Genomic DNA, 22,060 nt, shown 5'->3' with positions numbered 1-22,060 from the left:
TGATATACTTTGGAAATGAAAATGCTGATGAGAAATTTGAACCACCAATTGAAAACGCTTGTTGCCCCTCCAAGTAATGTGATGTCTAATTATTTTTAGAGTCTGTATGACCTACATCACTGATTTTGCAACCACAATTCAACTTACCAAGATAGAGTCCTCACTGATTGTCACCATAGATAATTAAACAATTGCAAATATTTACAATTGCTATATTCACGTGAGCTAAATAAATCACGGTACTACCTCCGACCCTCAATTTAATTTTTCTGGGGCTCTTTGATGCATATATAATTAAGTATCTTTTACATTTAGCTTTTATGGGAAAATATTAAGTTATCCTTTCAGACACCTGGTGGCGCTGCAGGCTAAGAAGGAGCGGCAGAACATCCCAATCAAAGCAAAAGCAGAATTGAAAAAAAGCTCAGACAAAAGGAAGCTTTGCAAGGAGGAGCTGAGAGCTCAGATCCGACCTTCCTGAGACAGCAACCCACGCCTGACAATTGGAATTAGAAAGAAAAGGACAAATTTCTTTAAATGAAAGGACCACGCATCCAGGACACAATGAAACCCGACAGGCAAGTGATATATCTTGTTATTTTATTGTGGGTTTGTGAGGCGGGCTCAGCAACAGGGAGGTTTTCTGTGGCGGAAGAAATGGAGGTCGGTTCCTTTGTGGCTAATGTGGCAAAGACCTTGGGGCTGGAGGTAGGGGAGCTGTCTGCCCGTGGGGCCCGAGTCCTCTCTGAGGACAATCGGCGATATTTACAACTTAACCTAGAGACTGGGGATCTGCTCCTGAGAGAGCAACTGGACCGAGAGGAACTGTGTGGTTCCACAGAGCCCTGTCTACTGCCTTTTCAGATCTTACTCGAAAAACCTTTTCAGATAGTTCGCGCTCAGCTCTGGGTCCAAGATATAAATGACCATTCGCCTGCTTTCCTGAACACTGAAATGCTTCTCAACGTCCCTGAAAATAGCCCACCTGGGTCTCTGTTTTCTCTGAAAACTGCTCAAGATCTGGACATAGGAAGTAACAGCGTTCAGAACTACACAGTCAGCCTTAATCCGTATTTCCACGTTCAAACCCGTGCTCGCGGTGACGGCAGGAAGTTCGCGGAGTTGGTACTGGACAAAGTTTTGGATAGAGAGGTGCAGTCCGAGGTCACTTTAACTCTCACTGCCCTGGATGGAGGGTCCCCTCCTAGGTCTGGAACAGCACAGATTCGAGTCCTAGTTGTGGACATCAACGACAATGCCCCCGTTTTTGCCCAGGACCAGTATGAGGTTCAGATCCCGGAGAACAGCCCCATAGGCTCCCTGGTTGTCACGGTCTCTGCTACAGATTTGGACATAGGAAATAATGGGCAAGTATCATATTCATTTTTTCAAAGCTCTGAAGAAATTGTAAGTACTTTTGAAGTAAATCCCACTTCAGGAGAAATTAGAATGAGAAGAAAACTAGACTTTGAAGTAATTAAATCTTACGAGGTGGATATTGAAGCCACAGATGGCGGGGGCCTTTCTGGAAAATGTACTGTTGTGGTCCAAGTGACAGATGTGAATGACAATGCACCAGAACTCATCATGACGTCATTTACCAGTCCTATCCCTGAGAATTCACCTGAGACCGTAGTAGCTGTTTTTAAGCTTAGAGATCAAGATTCGGGTGAAAATGGACAAACGGTTTGTTCTATTGAGGAAAATATTCCCTTCATCTTGAAACCATCTATTGACAACTTTTACACTCTGTTAACAGAGAGCTCCCTGGATAGAGAAAGTAGAGTCGAGTACAACATCAGCATCATAGTTACAGATCTAGGGACCCCGAGGCTCAAAACTGAGCTTAACATCACTGTACTGATTTCTGATGTCAATGACAATCCTCCAGAGTTTACTCAGACAACCTACACCTTCTACCTCCAGGAAAACAATATTCCTGCCCTCCACATTGGTAGCGTGAGAGCTAATGACAAAGACTCAGGGCCCAATGCCAAGGTTACCTATTCTTTTCAATCTCTTGAAGCTGGAGATCTGCCCCTCTTCTCCTATATTTCCATCAACTCTGACAATGGTCATCTCTATGTCCTCAGATCCCTGGATTATGAAGTGATCCAAGCTTTGCGATTCACTGTGAGGGCGACTGATGGGGGTTCTCCAGCCCTGAGCAGCCAAGCTCTGGTTCAGGTTGTGGTACTGGATGAAAATGACAACTCTCCCTTTGTGCTGTACCCCCTGCAGAATGGCACTGTTCCCTGCAACGACCTGGTGCCCAGAGCTGCAGAGCCAGGTTACCTGGTCACCAAGGTGGTGGCTGTAGATAGAGACTCAGGGCAGAATTCTTGGCTTTCCTACCAGCTGCTCAAGGTCACAGATCCAGGACTCTTCACTGTGTGGACCCACAATGGGGAAGTGTGCACAGCAAGGCCCATTAGTGACAGAGATGCTATCAAACAGAAGCTTCTGGTGCTGGTAAAGGACAATGGGGAGCCACCTCTGTCCACCATGGTCACGTTGAATGTACTCTTGGTGGATGGCTTCTCTGAGCCCTACCTGCAACTCCCAGATGCACCCAAGGAGAAGGTCCAGATTGACTCCCTCACCATCTACTTGATCATTTCTTTAGCTGTCATCTCCTTCCTTTTTCTGGTCTCTATTATTATGTTTGTTGCCATTCGTCTGTGGAAGAGGAAAAGGGATGCCACAGACTGTAGCCAATTTGATCCAAATGGTCCCTTTCCAGGGCACTTGATGGGTGCCAGCAGAACAGGGACCTTGTCCCAGAGCTATCAGTATGAGGTGTGTCTGACCAGTGGTTCAAGGACCAGTGAGTTCAAGTTTCTGAAGCCCGTTCTACCTAGTGTCCCTCCTCAAGCTACTGGCAAGGACTTACAGGAAAATCCTGTCCTTAGAAATAGCTACATGCTTACTTAAGTATAACTGATCAACAGAAATTTAATATTATAATTTTTAAACCCTTTTGTAATGCTATTTAATGAATCGTTCATCCCTGCCTAGTAGGGGTAACTTTGAATCAGATAATGAAAGTCATTTTAATATGGTGAAAGTTATTGTTGATCCTGAAAGTTTTTCAGTGATGTTGGTTTTAGTAAAATATTTGACTAGCTAATTAATTAAATATGTAGTAGTCTATCTAGTCTGCACAATATTAATGTTATTTTATAAGTATGTTCCACCCAAAAGAGTAAAATGAGAAGATAAATTGTTTGCTTTGAAATTTCAGAGATTACATAGTTTGGCTTTAAGGCTCATATCTCGCATCCACTTAGATAGAAGCTGGTGATTATGAGACTCTTTCTCCTCCCCACCTTGAGTATGCTACCTATAATTTAAATTACTATCACAATTAAATGTCAGAGCAATTCCTGAGTAATGGCCAACAAATGCTAGGCTTCCCATAGAAGCAGGGTTAACCAAAAATAGATTTATCTAAAACCAAAATCAATTGTACTTTTTCTGTAAGAGATCAAATTAACATCTTCATGGTAGCTAACAATATTAGCATATCATATTGGAAAGAATTATAAGTAAAATATGGAAGAAAGTTTAAAGAAATGTAAATATCTCATTAAGACCTGGCACTTTTCTCTTTAATACTTAATGTTAGAGGCGGCCAGGTGAGTAAGAGCACCACCCCCCAGCATTGGGAGACCTGGGATCGGTTCTGGCCTGAGATATTTGGCACCCACACAAAATAACTGGCCGTGTAAACTTGAGCAAGTTACTTAACACCAATTGCTTTAAAAAATACTTAATGTTAGCAGTAATGACTTATTAATCTATCCCTACTTTTTCCTTCCCAAGTCTAAGTAAAAATGTACTTCAACTCATACTTCAACTCACCTTACATTTAGAAGTTCATTGGAATACACACACACACACACACACACACACACACACAACTCCTGTAAAATCTGAGCGTGACATTTTAATTTTCAGGTTATATGTAAGTATTCCTTACAGTGACTTTTATCTAACCCTTCAAAAATAGTTACAAACTTATTAAAAGAACATGTTATTTTCTTGTTTTTTTTCCAATTAATGATATGGGCATTCCAAAGAATGTCTCTATACCTCTGTTTCTGCTCCATAACCTTAACATAGCAAAATATAAGAGAGACATTAACACTATCTCCCTATTTAGATGAGTTAATGATTTTTCTGAAGGACAGATTACAATATTTCACCAACAGATAGCTTGAGAGTACCATAAATTTATCTTTGATATTTACATAGTCTAGACTCAGAAACAATTCTTTTTCAAATGGCTATGCTCATTCTTTCTGAATTCCTATATTTTCAGGGAAAACAGTTAAACAGAACACAATATAGTTACTTGACAGGTATACCTTCTTTTTCTTCAATCATTACTTTTGAAATTCATGGGTTGTATGTGTTACCATTTTATCATACAGAACAGAGAGACCTGCTATAACTGTTGTTTTACTTCCCTCTATCATCTACAGTACTTTTTATGGATAGTATTTGTATCTCAATTATGTCAAAGCACTTTGTAAATCTTTTTTAAAATATAAAATGCAAAATTTTCAAAATGCATAAACATAACCATATGCAAAGAAGGTCACGAAACTAAGGTTGCACATGCAATCATTTATCTATTATTACAATACTGCCCTTTTATTTGTGTTTTCTCTTGAACTTCTTTCTGCTCTCTCCCATGTGTTTTTGGATATTTAACTCTTTCTTTTTTATTTTATTTATTTTATTCCTCCTCCTCCTTTTCCTTCTCCTCCTCCTCACTAATACTTGTGCCCCAAATGTTTGGCATTTTATTGTTCTAATATATGTACATTCTATTTTAGTTGTGCTCATAACTGATTGCATGATTTCCCAGCTCAACATGACATAGGCATAGTCAAATGAAACAAATTTGTGTTGTTTTGATCATGTCTGGAATTATATGCCTCATTCTGTTCGCATAACTTATTCACCAAGAGGTGAAAAGTTTGCTTCATCATCTACCATTACAATGATCAGAGTTCTTAAACCTTTCAAAGTAACTTTCATTTATAATATTGTGGTTGTTCTACAAATAGTTTTCTTGCTTCTGCCTACTTCATCCTGCATTAGTTTAAATAAGTTTTCCCATATTTCTCTGGAAGAAATCCAGATTTCCCAGGATGACTTTCATAATTTCTTATAATGACATGGTGTTTCATTATACTTATGTATCATAACTTGTTTGTTTACTCTTTTGATTATAGCACTCAATTTATTTGCATTTATTTGATACAACAAAAAGTGCAGTTACAAATAATTAAATAAATGATAAATAAAAAATTTAACTTTCTCCACTGTTTTTGAGCCCTTTGAGGATATGCCTAGTGATTGTGTTAAAGTGCATGAACAATTTAGAAATTTTTTAAAATATTGTTCCAAATTGTTCTCCAAAATGGGTAGACCAATTCAAAGCTCAACTGGCAGTGCATTTGTGTGTCTGTCCTCCTGTGACTCCTGTAACAACTGTAGTTTTACTTTTTTGTTGTCTTTCCTATTCTGTTGGGCATGAGGTGGAACCTCAGAGGTGTTTTAATTCCTCTTATTCTGAGTGATCTGGAGCATTTCTATGCAGTTACTAATACTTTGGGTTTCTTCCCATGAGAGCCGCCTGTTCATATATATATATTATATCTATCAGGAAATGGTTCAATAATAAATCTGTATTAATTCCCTCTATATTGGATAATAGGCTTCTAACAGAGAAATTTTTCTGCAAAAAAATTTCCCAGATACTTGTTTGATTTCTGATTCTAACATTCTAAATGAATGGCTTTTAGTTCATCCAAGTCTTTAAATGTTATGTAATTAAAATTAAGCCTTGCATCTCTTGTGATCACAACTACCCCTTATCTGGTCAAGAAATCTTCCCCAGCCCATGGTTGTGAAAGATATTTCCTTCCATTTATGTTAATTTGTTTATGGTATGACCTTGGGTATCTAGATCATGTATTTACTTGGTGCTTCTTTTAATAAATGGCGAAAGCTGATCTAAACCTAATGTTCCCCAATTTTTCCCTCCAACAGTCCCCAGTAGTTTTTATCAAAACCTTTCCTGTGGTAGTTTGTTTCACTGGGGTTAGTAAAAATTATAATATTGGCTCATTTGCTTTTTGATCTTACATACTTAATCTGATCCATTTATCAACTTTTCAATTTTTTAATCCATACCAAATTGTTTTGATGATCTCTACTTTGTTTTGAGTGCTGGTACTGCTAGGTTCCTTTATTTTCCTTAAAATTCTTGAACCTTTAGTTCCTTTAGATGATTTTTGTTGTAACTCTGTCTCATTTTATAAAGTAATAATTTGGTAATTGTTTAGCAAGTCACCAGCTACTTAAATTAATTTAGATAATATTGTCATTTTTATATTGGCATGTAATTAATTTCTCTCAAATTAGCTTTCTTCATTTCTGAAAAGATCATTTTGCACTTGTAGTTATATAATTACTGTGTACTTGTCAGTGAGCTTCTAGATATTTTAAAAATTTTGTGGTAGTTTTGAATGAAATTTTGTGTTCTATACCATTCTTCTGGGTTTTGTTGGCAACATACAGGCAAATTATCTTTGAAGGTTTCATTTAATATTTTTACTTTACTGAATTTATTGAACAATTTCTGTAATAAAACTTACTCTCTTACTGATGCTGTAGGGTTATCTAAGTAATCTATCACATCTTGATCACAATTGCCTCTTTTTTATTAACAGTTTTCATTGTTTCTTTAATTTTTTCCCCACTTCAACCAGTTTTGAAGTATATTGAAAAACATTTTTTCCTTTTAAAAAAAATCTACCAGTCCACATATTAACGTTATTGGATATGGATCTCAGTGTTTTATTTTGCCTACAATACTGCTAACACTTTGTGTCAATTCAATAAATACTAATTGAATGTTGTTTGGAATTTGATATGGTGTAATATGTGTATTTTCTATTTTAATTGTGCTTTAGACTGATTTTGTTATTTCCCAGTCCACCATAGCAGTGATTTGGGTACATAAGCATGAAAATTAACATTAACTAACGAGAGTATAGGCCAAATGAGGAAGATACTTTATCACCTAAAATTTACTTTCTGTAATTACATACAGTGCTTTCAAGAGTGTTATTGGGATGCTTTCTAGTATTAATGTCACTATATAGTTGGACTAATCAAATTTCTTGGTGTACATAGATATGAAGAGTTGAAAAAGAATCACCTTTACACCTTTAGTCTTAGGTGATATGATGTTTGAATGAGGAGCTAAAGAATGTTCAGATAAGGGGAAACCTTGAAAAGATTTTGAAAAATAAAATCAGTTTGGTGAATTTCCAATTTTTGTATGAGTTAAATCTAACAAAATATTGTTTTTACATGAACAAAATATTAATCTGAAGTAATATAAAATTTCAACTTTCACTTACCTACATCAATACATTGAAATCCCATTTGATAAATTGGAATACCTTTATAAATGAAATGTGTAACTTTGTTACTTTGTGCTCATGAATTAAAGAGAATTTTAAAAAATACTCAATGGTATTTAGGATGAGAAGTTGTACTGAAATCAATATGGGATTGACTGCAGCAAAATGAAGTGGAAAATGGAGTCAGAAATCCTAAGAAATTGGAGAATGTATGTAATGCCATGCACAGAAGCTTTCCAGAAGAACTGCTACTGTGAACAGCTTTTTTTTTAAAGTTCTGATTACTCAGTATAGCTATCACTCTATTTATTCTATAACAAAAGCAAAACATCCGTGGAAAATCAAGGTACAGCATAATTCAAAATACAGCATTCACCATATTTCAACTTATCACAGAAAATCACAATGTAATATTCACCACATAGTCTCAAAGTAAAATAGTCACTCTTAAGTTAATTCAATCAGTCACTTATCAGTAGTATCAAAGTACTCAGTTAAAGTCTTCCACTCTAGGGGCAAAGTCTTGATTAACTCAATCAGTCACTAATCAGTAACAATAGTCAAAGTACTCAAAGTACAATCAGCCACTTATTCAGTAAAGTCTTACTAAGTATCAAACACAAAATCCTCCACCCCTTAGGTCACTAGTAAACTATAATTCCACAATTACTCAGTACCCAGGGAGAGGTCTTTTCTTCATCTTGACTTGGGGCCTGTTCTCAGATTCCCTGGATCCCCATCCATAGTCCCAGATTCTACCTAGATTCAACAGACTGTCACCTGGGTTCAATGGCAGACAGCTCCAAGTTCCTTGACCACCTCTCTGGGGACGTCCTGATCCACACTGGCATTCACAGGGTCTGGTCCATGTCAGCTCCTTCACCATTTCTGCTCCAAGGAATTCAAGGTTCAACCAAGGCACAAAGTCTCAGCATCCTGGTCATGCTTCAGTCATCTGGGCTCCTGGGCTCCTGGACTCCTGGCTCTGGGCTCCTGGGATCCTGTTCAGAAGAAGCTCAAGCAAGACAAGTTTTCAGGACTCAGTTCTCCATTCTTCTATAGCTGTTCTGCCACCAGATCTCAAGGAAATTCTCACTGTGCCTCTCTGGGGCTTTTCTTATATACACAGTATTACCTACTTCACTTCCTTCAGCCAACTTCCTGTTACGTCAGTTACAAAGGACAGGAGTTCATACCTTCTGTTCCCCCAATCAGAGGCTTGATCAATTACTAAGTGTTAAGTACCTGCCAACAAAGCGATCTTCAAATTCGAAATTACATTACCATTAAATGTACTAACTGAATACTACTGATATTTTGATTATATATGTATTTGACCTAATTTTTTCTTTGCTATAGCTGTTTACATCCTTGAGTGTGTCATTTCCTCACTCAGGTCTTAGATTATATGTAAGAGAAGGGGGATGAAATAGATTTTTATTCATGTCCTTTCTATTTCTAACATTGAATATTTCTATAACTATTCCTTCATTTTGGTTAGATAGACTCAGTCAAAATTTGGAATCCAGTTTTTTTCCCCCACAAAACCTATTGCTAGTTTACACACCATCACTGTCATGAGAACCTAATAAATAATGGAGCCCAAGGGAATTAATACAATCTGATCACTGAAAAAAATACTCCCCTGGCCTATGTTTTAAGGAGTTCTTTCTTTGTGTTTTAAGAAGTTAGAAAGAAGTGCTCATGTACTCTAACATCAGAACTTCTTAATGTACAATAGGAAGAGTTCAAAGTTGGAAACTTGTAGCAAAAAATTGTAACTACTTATATAACTACTTTTGGTCAGTAAGCTCTTGCTAAATTATTTGTTAATTTAATTTAATAATTAATAATTTATTAATTGCTATGCACATATGGGAAACAATGCCCTTTCTTTTGTTATTTCCCTTTGTTTCCCTATGACTGCTACTCATGATATTTAAATTCAAGAAAAATTTGATTCAAGCCTCCTATGAACATAAAATTTATATGCCTGAAATTGTTTAAGGCAGTATTTTGATACTGGAAGGGACCCTGAAAAGTGTAACTTCTCTGTCAGTATGCATCGTGGTGAAGAAGCCTTACAAAAAAAGGCTAAAAGAACAGCAATGTTAGCAGGTACCATTACTTAAAGCAAAAAGTTACCTCAGGAAGGAAAGAAATTGAAGACTGAGTGGGGACCAAGGGATGTTCCCCTAAGAGCTATGAGTCAATAGAAATATTGACCTCAGGGTTCCTTCAACCAGGAAGCTGGAATGGATTTTTACCAGGACTTCCTCTTACTGAAAGAATATGCTTGATGTAGTCACCACAGTGAGGACTGTACCAGGCAAAACTCAGCAGAACAGTCAAATGTTATTCCCTATTGTAGCTTTATTCTTGTCTGAGAAGGGTTCAGTCAGGATTGGGGCATCTTGGTGGCACAGTGGATGGAGCACCAGATCTAGAGTCAAGAAGACCTGAGTTCAAATATAGCCTCAGGCACTTACTGGCAGTGTGACCTTATTTACCTCAGTTTCCTCATCTGTCAAATAAGCTGGAGAAGAAAATGGCATACCACTCCATATCTTAGACAAGAAAACTCCCAATGGGATGATGAAGATTTGGACATAGCAGAACAACAACAACAGCAAAGGGATACCTGATATTTGTTAGAAATACAAACATCAAAAGTGCAAATGTCTACCGCACAGTAAAAGAATGGAATTTTATTTGTTTTAAGACTATAGAAGATCCATAACACTGATAAGGTGAATACAACTCATTGCAGTAGGATCTGATAGGCTTTTTAATACACATAATGTAATCATTTTCGATATCTACAATTAACAGTATTCATAGACGATAATAAATCACAATTCAAACCTCTCTCTACTAAATTTCGCTAATTGAGGAACTCCTTAGTTCAAACACATCAAGTATTCTTTTACATTTAACTTTTGTGGGAAAATATTAAGTTATCCTTTCAGACACCTGGTGGCGCTGCAGGCTAAGAAGGCGCGGCAGAATATCCCAATCAAAGCAAAAGCAGAATTGGAAAAAAGCTCAGACAAAAGGAAGCTTTGCAAGGAGGAGCTGAGAGCTCAGATCCGACCTTCCTGAGACAGCAACCCACGCCTGACAATTGGAATTAGAAAGAAAAGGACAAATTTCTTTAACTGAAAGGATCACGCATCCAGGACATAATGAAACCGGACAGGCAAGTGATATATCTTGTTATTTTATTGTGGGTTTGTGAGGCGGGCTCAGCAACAGGGAGGTTTTCTGTGGCGGAGGAAATGGAGGTCGGTTCCTTTGTGGCTAATGTGGCAAAGACCTTGGGGCTGGAAGTAGGGGAGCTGTCTGCCCGTGGGGCCCGAGTCCTCTCTGAGGACAATCGGCGATATTTACAGCTTAACCTAGAGACTGGGGATCTGCTCCTGAGAGAGAAACTGGACCGAGAAGAGCTGTGTGGTCCCGTGGAGCCCTGTCTGTTGCTTTTTCAAATCTTACTGGAAAAACCCTTTCAAATTATTCCTATTGAGCTCTGGGTCCAAGATATAAATGACCATTCACCAGCTTTCTTAGAAACCGAAATGCTTCTGAAAATCCCTGAGAATACCCCACCAGGAACTCTGTTTTCTTTAAAAAACGCTGAGGATTTGGATGTAGGGGAGAACAATATTCAGAACTATACGATTTCCCCCAGTTCTTATTTCCAAGTTCACACTCGCTCCAGCAGTGAAGGTAATAAGTACCCAGAACTGGTGTTTAACAAAGCTCTGGATCGGGAGGAGTATCCTGAAATCAGATTAACCCTCATGGCTTTAGACGGTGGGTCCCCACCTAGGTCTGGGACAACTGAAGTGCGGATTCTAGTTATGGACATTAATGACAACGCTCCTGTGTTTGTCCAGTCCCGGTATGAAGTTCAGGTGCCTGAGAACAGTCCCATTGGCTCTCTAGTTGTCACAGTCTCTGCTAGAGATTTGGACATAGGAAATAATGGACAAATATTATATTCACTTTTTCATCGTTCTGAAGAAATTAGCAAAACTTTTGAAGTAAATCAGAACTCAGGAGAAGTAAGGATGAGAAAACAATTGGATTTCGAGACAATTCAATCATATGAAGTGGATATTGAAGCCATAGATGGTGGAGGTCTTTCTGGAAAATGCACTGTTGTGGTCCAAGTAACAGATGTGAACGACAATCCCCCAGGCCTCACCATATCTTCACTGACCAGTCCTATCTCTGAGAACTTGCCTGAGACAATGGTAGCTGTGTTCAAAACTAGAGATCGAGACTCAGGGGATAACGGAAAGATGGTTTGCTTTATCCAAGACGACCTCCCATTCATCCTGAAACCGTCTGTAGATAATTTCTACACTCTATTAACCGAGGGAGCACTAGACAGGGAGAGCAAGGCTGAGTACAACATCACCATTACCGTCATGGATTTGGGGACACCAAGACTGAAAACGGAACACAACATCACGGTCCTAGTTTCTGATATCAATGACAATCCCCCAGTTTTTACACAGACATTATATATGCTCTACCTGCAGGAGAACAACAGCCCTGCCCTCCACATTGGCAGTGTTAGTGCCAGTGACAGAGACTCAGGGACCAATGCCAAGGTCACCTACTCATTGCTGTCTTCTGAATTCAGAGACTTACCCCTTTTCTCCTACATATCCATCAATTCAGACAATGGCCATCTTTACATCTTGCAATCTCTGGATTATGAAGCCATTCAAACTTTCCACTTCACAGTAATGGCAACTGATGGTGGTTCACCAGCCCTGAGCAGTCAGGCTATGGTTAGGGTCATGGTCTTGGATGAGAATGATAACTCTCCCTTTGTTCTGTACCCTCTGCAAAATGGTACAGCTCCCTGCAATGACCTGGTACCCAGGGCAGCAGAGCCAGGATACCTGGTGACAAAGGTAGTGGCTGTGGATGGGGACTCTGGTCAGAATTCATAGCTTTCCTATCAACTACTAAAGACCACAGACCCAGGTCTCTTCACTGTGTGGGCCCATAATGGGGAAGTGCATACTGCAAGGCCTATCAGCGACAAAGACAACGTCAAGCAAAGGCTCCTGGTATTGGTGAAGGATAATGGGGAGCCACCTCTGTCCACAGCAGCTACACTGAATGTTCTTCTGGTGGATGGCTTCTCTGAGCCCTATGTGAAGCTCTCTGATGTACCTAATGACAGCACTCAGGAAGACTCCCTTACAGTCTACTTAGTCATTTCTTTAGCCTCCATCTCCTTTCTCTTCCTTTTCTCTGTTACACTGTTCATTGTAATGCACTTGTGGAGAAAGAAAAGGGGTGCTGGAGATAATGGCCATTTTGGTTCAAATGGGCCATATCCTGACCACTTAGTGGACATCAGTCGTTCTGGTACCCTGTCTCAGAGTTACCAATATGAAATATGTCTGACCAGTGGATCTGCGACCAATGATTTCAAATTCCTGAAACCAACAATTCCTAGTGTTCCTCCTCAAGCCTCTGGCAGGGAATCAGAATACCCAGTATTCCAAAATAGCTCTAACCTTAGTTAAATATTGGGATTTGTCAACTAAGATTTAGGGGAATAGATCTTATTGTAAAGTAGTTTACTACTGTGCTTTATGACTTAACTTTGATCTTGATAATCAAAATCTAACTTCAAATATTAGATTATTGATGGTTCTGAAAATTTATTAGTTATTTGGATTTTACATAATTTTGGTTACCCAGTAAGTTAAATAAATTGTTATACTATATTTAATGTTTTGGTGCCTAACATCATTTAACACATATTCTATATGAAGTAGTAAAATCAAAATTGGCTTTGTTTCCTTCTTCAATTAGATGTGTTTTTTTTCTTGTAAGACTCACCAGAATCAGTATTCAGGATGCTTTAAGGTTTTTACTCATTTTATCTATCTGTGAATTTAACTTTTAATTTTTCAGTTTAGGTGTATGAATCCAGTGCCTCTGAGGCTTTTTGCTACCAGTTGAACCTTTTATCTGCAATTTTAATTACTACCACAAATGAATAGAGAACAGCATCCTTACCATGGTTAAAGGGTCGTAATTTTCCCATAAGCTTAGTTTACTGAGAACACTGATTAAATGACATATTACTCTAACCAATTACTCTTTTAAAAATAAAATATTAAAATCAATAAAATATTAATAGTAGTTAATAGGCACTGTTAGTATAGAATACAGGATAGAATAGGAAAGCTTAATATGAGACTTAAGAAAACAGATGTAGCCTGTTTGAATTTGGTACTTTTCCCCCAATATAAAGCCTTGGTTAACAATAACTCATTGTTCTACTCTGTTTTTTTCCTCCCAGACTTAAGCAAATAACTTCAACTCACTCTGAAATTCTTCTTACATGCAAAATAAAGTTGACTATGTGAATGACTACCAACCAAATCTTGTTCTGATATTTTGAGTTTTCAGAATGATTTTATTTAAGATTCCCTTTCCATGATTTTTCTTAAATCTTTTGGAAGATGTAGCAAACAGTTAAAGAATTAAAAACCAATATAAAGTGTTATTTTACTCACTTAGTATTCCCAATGAGCAAATGGGCATTCCCTCTAGCTAACTAAACTATATTTCTTATTTTCTTACTAAAGTAGAATTTACTTTTTGTTCCATGGGTTCAGTTTCTCAAAATTTCTGAAAAGAGATGAGTTATCATTATCTCTTATGTCTGAATGGTCTGAATCCAACTTCATAAGTGATTGATTTTTATGAAAGCTACTTTCTACATCAATTAAATTCCCTTCTCTACTGACCACTTGCAAATAAGATATAACTGTTGTTGTTGTTGTTGTTGTTTTTTGCTTTTTTTTTGGAGAGGGCAATGCAGGGCAATTGGGGTTACGTGACTTGCCCAAGGTTACACGGCTAGTAAGTGTTAAGTATCTGAGGCCAGATTTGAAGTCAGGTCTTCCTGACTCCAGGGCCGGTGGTATTTTCACTATACCACCTAGCTGCTCCCCCCCATATAACTGTTTTTGATGTTGTTATATAGGGGCAATGAGGTGGTGCAGTGGATAAAGAATTAGATTGGGAGTCAGGGAGACCAGTACTCAAAGCTGGCCTCAGTAGTTGTGTGATCCTGCACAAATCATTTAAGTTTTGTTTGCTTCAGTTTCCTTGTCTGTAAAGTGGGGGTAATGATAGCACCGACATCCCAGGGTTGTTGTGGGAATCAAATGACATAATAATTGTAAAGCAGCTGGCACATAGTAGGTATTATAAAAATGTTGCCTATTATTCTTATACTCTGGTCTCAGGCACAACCTATTTTCCAAATGACTGTATCTATATTTCTAAAATTATCTTTAAAAACAATCCAACATAATACAATACAATTTTGAAACAGAAGCATATAATACTTTTTGTAATATATACTCCTTAAAATCATAGATTCTATTTGTTACTCTTTGTCATCATACCAAATTGATGAACTTCTTATAAATATGAAATTCTCACCCTTGCCCTGTTTTCTAAAGTTTCTTCCACGGGTATAACTGTGTTTAAAATTATTTCAATACACTTTTAAAATAATAGGTAACATTAATATAGTGGTTTGAGATTTGTGAAGCACTTTACATAATTTTACAAAAGTCTTTTGATTATTACAACCTCTTGAGATTGGTCCTATAATTATCCTCATTTTACAGATGAAACTGAGAAATTAAGAGCTTAAATGACTTTTCCCAGTGTCATATTAGCTAGTGTCTGAGGCAGGACTCTAAACCAGATCTTCCTGATTCCAAGTCCTGCACTCTATCATCAGTGCCACCTAGTTGCCTTTCTATGCATTTTGATATTTCTGCTATGAAGTGAAGACTGGAATTTAAAAAGCCTTTTCCAAAACAAATCCCTGTACCATAATCCCCCCCCCCCATCTTTCGGCCCAACTCTAAATGAATGTTTTAGCTCTCTACTACTCTTTCAAAGTGTCCATTGAGTTATAGTCTTTATTTAAATATCCGAACTAAAATGGCAAGCTCAGTAGGTAAATGCAAACAAATCCATGGGTATTGAGAGGAAAAAAAATCATGCTCCTGGGAAATCTAGTTTGGATGTCAACGTCTGTGTGAACTTTATCTGTTATCTTTATTTCAAGATAATTAATTGCTTTGCTTTTTATTCTGATTTCATTTTACTCTGTCTTTTAGTATTTATAAATATTGTCTCTTTTTAAAAAATCAACAAATGTTATTATTACTAAAGTAACCTCAGTTCGAAGTTGTATTTTGCTCACAGCATTGTTCAGCTTTTTATGAAAACTTTATAATAGAACTGAATAGAATTTAATCAAGTCTATTGCTTTGTATATTCTAAATTATGTACTATAGCACATCTACTTCAACTATTATTGTGAAATATTTTGCAAAAGTGACATGGAAACCTAGAAATTATGGTCATTTGATGGACATTTCAGTCCAATGTCAATGTCCAAGATACTTTATTTTCTCAATATTGATTTCAAATTTGTCCTCAAACAATACCTTTTGTCATGTTTATGGAAATATTTTTAAGCACAACTTCTCACTTCTAACCTGGCTTATTCATCTGTCCAGTGTATGTAGTTAAATTTAATGCAGAACAACAAACAGTTTGCACATTTGATCTATATAGCTCTAGCATCAACATTGATAAATTGAACTGGACCTAGATAAACTATAAAAAATATAACTCAATTTTACCAATTTTTTTCTAATAAATGAGTGAAATTAAGTCCAACATTTATTTTATTTAGAAGACAAATAGTTGTTCTTTATAAAATTTGCTGTTAAAATACATCTTCATGTCATCTTTCTACTAGTTTTCTATTGCTTTGCCCAAATAATCAATAGCTATAAACTTTCATGGAATTCTCCCCATATATACTTGTTACTTCACTTTCCTGAATTTATGCACACTGCAGGCTCCTTTCCTGAGAGGGTACACTGTTTTTGAAAGTGAGATTTCAGCTTTCTACTTCATTCCTAAATGAAACCCTGGATTTTAGTACTTTTCATGAAGAATTTACGGGAAAATTGTTACATGATGTCCTTTTAAGTTGGTCATCTTTTATAGAAAGGCCAATTAATAATAGCAAAGCTCAATGGAGTATGGAGTCAGCAGTGAACCTTATAAATAGGAGTATGGGGTATGTTTGAGTAATTGAATCCAGTTTGTATTTCAGCTTCAGGTATTATTCTGCCTTAATGTTATTTTTATATGTCTTTTATGTCCTTGGGAAAGCCCCCCCCCCTTTTTTTCTCTTACTCTGACCTTCCATTAATTATACGTAAAAAGAAATGATTGAATTAGAATCACAAGATGATCTTCAATACACCTTCAAATTCTAACATTTTGTGATTCTATACTTTCTTCATTTCCCTAAATTCAGGATTTTGTCTTATTCTCCAAAGACGGTACTAATTTAGCCAGATTTGAAAACGATTTTAAAAGGTGGAATTTATTAGTAAGGACGCATGGTGGCGCTGCAGGCTAAGAAGGTAAATGAAAGGACCGCAGCTACCACAGACTCCATTATTCCGAGAAAACAGAATCTGAAAGAACAGTCAGAAAGAGAAGGCTTTGTCAGTCGTTCCTCAGATTTAGGGGTACCAGTAAAGATGATCGGAAAATAGAAATAATTATCTTAGAATTATTTCAGACTAGAAAAGGGGGTCAGTTTTATCAAGAATATAATAAGCATTCTTCACGAGGATACAGCGATGGAGACTGCTCCAGGAAAAATGCAATGGAACAGGCAAGTGATGTTCTTTACTATGGCTTTACTTTTGTCTCAGGTGGGCTCAGAGCCGGGGCAGTTTTCTGTGGCGGAGGAGATGGAGAGAGGCTCTTTTGTGGCCAATGTGGTGAAAGCTCTGGGTCTGAAAGTGGGGGAATTGTTTGCGCGGGGTTCCCGGGTAGCTTCTAACCATAACAAACAGTTTTTGCAACTGGATCGGAAGACAGGGGATTTGTTTCTAAAGGAGAAACTGGACCGGGAGGAACTGTGCGGCCCTACAGAGCCCTGTGTGCTGCCTTTCCAGATCTTACTGGAAAACCCTTTGCAGTTCTTCCGGGCTGAACTGCGGGTAAAAGATATAAATGACCATTCACCCACTTTCCCGGACCCTGACATGTTCCTGAGAATATCAGAAAGCACTGCTCCAGGGACTGCTTTTCCTTTAAAGATCGCTCAGGACTTGGATGTTGGCGTTAACAGCCTTCAGAACTACACTATCAGTCATAACTCTCATTTCCTCCTTCACACTAACACCCGCAGTGATGGCAAAAAGATCCCAGAACTGGTGTTGAATAAAGCTCTGGACCGTGAGGAGAAACCAGAGTTCACATTAACCCTCACGGCCGTGGATGGTGGATCCCCCTCGAGGTCTGGAACAGCCCAAGTGCATGTCACTGTTGTGGACGTTAATGACAACGCGCCTATATTTGTTCAGTCGAAGTATCAAGTGCAGATTCCAGAGAACAGCCCCATTGACTCGCTAGTAGTGACTGTCTCTGCTCGAGATTTAGACGCTGGAATCAATGGGGATGTCGCCTATGCCTTATTCCAAGCTTCGGATGAAGTCAGTCAAACATTTCGGGTCGATCCCATCTCAGGAGAGATTCGACTGAAAAAACAAATGGATTTTGAAGCAATTCAGAAATATGAGGTGGATGTTGAGGCCACAGACATTGGGGCCCTTTCAGGAAAATGCACTGTTTTGGTCCATGTGATGGATCTGAATGACAATTTCCCGGAACTGACTATGTTGTCACTAACCAGCCCTATTCCAGAGAACATTCCTGAGAGTGTGGTCACTGTTTTCAGCATCAGAGATCGTGACTCTGGGGAAAATGGAAGGATGGTTTGCTCTATTCAAGAGGATCTTCCTTTCTCCTTGAAACCTCATTTGGAGAACTTCTACTCCATAATAACTGAGGGAGCTCTAGACAGAGAGAGCAAGGCTGAGTACAACATCACCATTACTGTCATGGATTTGGGGTTCCCAAGACTGAAAACTGAGCATAACATCACAGTGTTAATTTCTGACATCAATGATAACCCCCCAGTATTTATTCAGACAGTGTACACCCTCTACCTCCGGGAGAACAACAGTCCCGCTCTCCACATTGGCAGCGTCAGTGCCAGCGACAGTGATTCAGGGACCAACGCCAAAATCACTTATGCTCTGCAACCTCCAGAGACTGGAGATCTGCCCCTCTTCTCCTACATCTCCATCAACTCAGACAATGGACATCTTTATGCCCTAAGATCTCTGGATTATGAAGCCATCCAAGCTGTTCAGTTCTCTGTGAGGGCGACTGATGGAGGCTCCCCTACCCTGAGCAGCCAGGTTCTGGTTCGAATTGTGGTTCAGGATGAGAATGATAACTCTCCCTTCGTGCTGTACCCACTACAGAATGGCACGGTTTCCTGCAATGACCTGGTGCCCAGGGCAGCAGAGCCAGGTTATCTGGTCACCAAGGTTGTTGCTGTGGATCAGGACTCTGGACAGAATTCCTGGCTTTCCTACCAGCTGTTAAAAGCCACAGACCCAGGGCTCTTCACTGTGTGGGCACACAATGGAGAAGTGCGAACAGCAAGGCCCATCAGTGAAAGAGATGCCATCAAGCAGAGCCTCTGGGTGCTCGTGAAGGACAATGGGGAACCGCCTCTGTCCGCAATGGCCTCGCTGAATGTCCTCTTAGTGGATGGATTCTCTGAACCTTTTGTGAAGCTTCAGGATGAGCTCAAAGATGAGTCACAAAGTGATTCCCTTACAATCTACTTGATCATTTCTTTGGTTTCTGTCTCCATTTTGTTCCTGGTCTCTGTCATCCTGTTCATTTCCATAAGGCTGTGGAGAAAAAGGAAGGCATCAGAAATTGATCGCTTAGGACCCAACTGCCGGTTTTCAGGTCACTTGGTGGATATCAACGGCACTGGGACCCTGTCCCAGAGCTACCAGTATGAGGTGTGCTTGACCACTGGCTCTGGGAACAGTGATTTCAAGTTTCTGAAGCCAATTATCCGAAATGTCCCTCCTCCAGTCTCTGGCAGGGACTCAGAGGCAGATCAAGTCTTCCAAAATACCTACATGCTTGGTTAAATGTAGAAGTTCTTTAACTTGTATTTAATATGTAAATTGTGTTGTGTTTATTTTTTTGGCATTTCTGTGACTAGCTACTTAGTGAGATTTCTTGGATCTGTAATCTTTACCTATGTGGTCAGCAATTTGATTTCGGATAGTCAGTCAGATTGTTGACAGACAGAAAAAACTTTTTTTTTTTTTACTGGGGATTTTCCTTAAAGAGAAATTTTAGCTAGCTAACAAGTTGAAGATGTAGTGTTCTTACATTTGACATAGTTTTCCTGCCAGTGCTGACATTTTAATTATATTCAACTTTCAAGCAATAAAGTGGGAAGTTGAATTATCTTACCTCTCATTTTTAAAATTAGATTTTATCTTCTTGATCAATTTCAGAACTTCTTCATTCTTTTTAAAATATCTGTATTTTAATTTTTACTTCATATGTTTGAGTTTATGAGACTAGTACCTACACAAGATGTTTACTTCTTTAATATGTTAATTGATCTCAGAAGTGAGTAGCCTGTTTTAAATGATATATCAATTCCATTATTTTGGTATTTTCTTCTGAAAATGGTGTCAATATATGAAAGACTTATGATTTACTAGGTTTGGGAACTCCAAGAACACAGTCTATATAAATGATAGTTCCCTAAGATCAACAAGGTGAAGAGATTTGCCTGTGGTCACAAAGGCAGTCAGCTTCAAATGTAGGAATTAAGCCGAGCTCTTCCTGATTCTATGTCCAGCATTCTACCAATAGTGCTATGATATCTGTTCAAATATATCTCATAAATGATTAATTGTTCTCAAAAATGAGCTCCCTGGCATTACTTTTTATTTCATTTTCAGATATTTCAAGAGAAATTTAAAACTAAGTGACTTTGTAAGAGGAATATCTGCTATGAAACTAAAACTGGTTGTAGCATAGCAAAGGTAGAGAAAATAAGAGCTTGTAGTGGTTTGTATTAATAGAGATACATAGATATTTCAATTGAGTCTTTCCTTGACCTGATATTAATTGAATAAAAGTCTAGTATATCTTTAAGCAACTCTGGTCTTAGTTTCACCACCTGAAATGAAGAACAACTTGAACTATACAAGCTACAGTAGTGTGCAAATTTATTGAGATGACCAATAATTTGATAGGGTTTCATTTTTTTGATAGTAATGGTTCTATGTGTTTGCTTCTGCTGTATGCTATCAGAACGATAGCTTGTCAGTCAGAATGCCTGACCTCAACCAGATAAAATTGGATTGACCTGAACTATCCTTTTCTATCCGTTGGGTGCTGAATTTCATGGCATGACTTTGATTGTTATGGTTTTTAAGAATGGCTATTGATCCAAGGAATGAACAGAAGTTACAGCTCTTAAAAAACACACTTCAATAACTTAGAGGTATTACTGTGTCTGTTGGTGTTGAAAAATGTTGAAACATTTCAAGGATCACATAGGTTTACAATAAGAATCAGTCACATTGAATTGTAAATGTGGTTGAATTAAAAAAACACACACACACACAAACTGACCCATTATTTCAGAAAAAGAACCCAATTAATTCGGAGGGAAAAAAGACATTCAAAGGGCCCTAGCCTCTGGAGGGGTTGTTATTAATCTCTTAACAATTCCTGGTAGGCTTCTTGAAGTTGGAAGGACAGTGAGAACATGACCGGGCGTGGGGGGAACGGGAGAGGAGAGGAACTAATGCTAACCAATACTATGAAGAACAAATGCTTGCTATAGGCAAGACAATAATATAAACACTGAAATTTCAGATATTGGAAAAAGTTCATTTTAACTCGAAATTCACTTTTTCATTGAAGGTTATGGCAAAACCATTGTAAGAAAGAGTCAGGGAAGCCTCAGTTATCTGGATATCTTCACATTAAAACATCCATCAAAACTGTTTAGGGTATTTTTTGTTAATTCAAACAGTCCTGGATTGATTTTTGTCCATATAGAAGACTAAAATTCTGATAGGAATATTGATATGCTGCATAGCAGAGTTGTTTCGGAATTACAGAGACTCCAAAATAAAAAGGAACATTATGAAATTGGTTTACACCACCACACAGATAATGGAAGGAATTTGCCTGATTTCAGCCTCATAGATAAATATACTGTTTATAATATCCAATGTGTTAAGGATAGTTTCAAGATGAAAATATGGAAATTTTATAATCTCAATTCTAAAGCATGCAAAAGCAATTATTGCAGTAACAGTAGGGAATTTTGAGTATTAAAAGTTTTTAAAGTTATAGAGTTTGATGTTTTCAATAAATTTAATTATTTTGCTTTGTATTAAGTAATTCCTAAAATTATGTATGAGTCCTTCGATTCTAAAACTTTGGGTGCCCATAATAGTGCCTTCATTTTGTAAAGATAAATTTGGACTCAATTTTGGATTGAAATAATATTTCTCCCTCCCCCCCAAGAATATTATTAGTTCAGACAACAACATTGTTTTGAGCTCTTGATAAATAATGTGATTTAAAGAGTAGTAAAAGAA

General features: G+C 37.8%; 3 protein-coding genes across 3 annotated transcripts; all 3 read left to right on the top strand.

The window, feature by feature from the left end:
- The first annotated feature begins 342 nt into the window (after positions 1–342).
- On the top strand, positions 343–2,939 carry LOC138176620 (protocadherin beta-15-like). The gene has a single exon (XM_069107399.1). It carries the CDS (start codon positions 538–540, stop codon positions 2,932–2,934), a length of 2,397 nt encoding a protein of 798 aa, XP_068963500.1. The 5' UTR covers positions 343–537; the 3' UTR covers positions 2,935–2,939.
- A 7,694-nt stretch (positions 2,940–10,633) lies between these two features.
- On the top strand, positions 10,634–13,204 carry LOC138176622 (protocadherin beta-15-like). Its single transcript, XM_069107401.1, has one exon. It carries the CDS (start codon positions 10,634–10,636, stop codon positions 12,413–12,415), a length of 1,782 nt encoding a protein of 593 aa, XP_068963502.1. The 3' UTR covers positions 12,416–13,204.
- A 149-nt stretch (positions 13,205–13,353) lies between these two features.
- Positions 13,354–20,597, top strand: LOC138176621 (protocadherin beta-15-like). The gene has a single exon (XM_069107400.1). The coding sequence runs from the start codon at positions 17,183–17,185 to the stop codon at positions 19,568–19,570; it is 2,388 nt and encodes a 795-aa protein (XP_068963501.1). The 5' UTR covers positions 13,354–17,182; the 3' UTR covers positions 19,571–20,597.
- The last annotated feature ends 1,463 nt before the right edge of the window (positions 20,598–22,060 follow it).

This window comes from Petaurus breviceps, unplaced genomic scaffold (assembly GCF_028583685.1).
Source record: "Petaurus breviceps papuanus isolate PSGF00001 unplaced genomic scaffold, PetGlider_PUasm1.0 90035, whole genome shotgun sequence".
NCBI lineage: Eukaryota > Metazoa > Chordata > Mammalia > Diprotodontia > Petauridae > Petaurus > Petaurus breviceps.
This window is presented reverse-complemented; position numbering and strand designations above follow the sequence as displayed.

Coding starts and splice junctions, on each gene's coding strand:
- LOC138176620 (XM_069107399.1), top strand. CDS start 538: ATGAAAGGACCACGCATCCAGGACACAATGAAACCCGACAGGCAAGTG.
- LOC138176622 (XM_069107401.1), top strand. CDS start 10,634: ATGAAACCGGACAGGCAAGTGATATATCTTGTTATTTTATTGTGGGTT.
- LOC138176621 (XM_069107400.1), top strand. CDS start 17,183: ATGGAGACTGCTCCAGGAAAAATGCAATGGAACAGGCAAGTGATGTTC.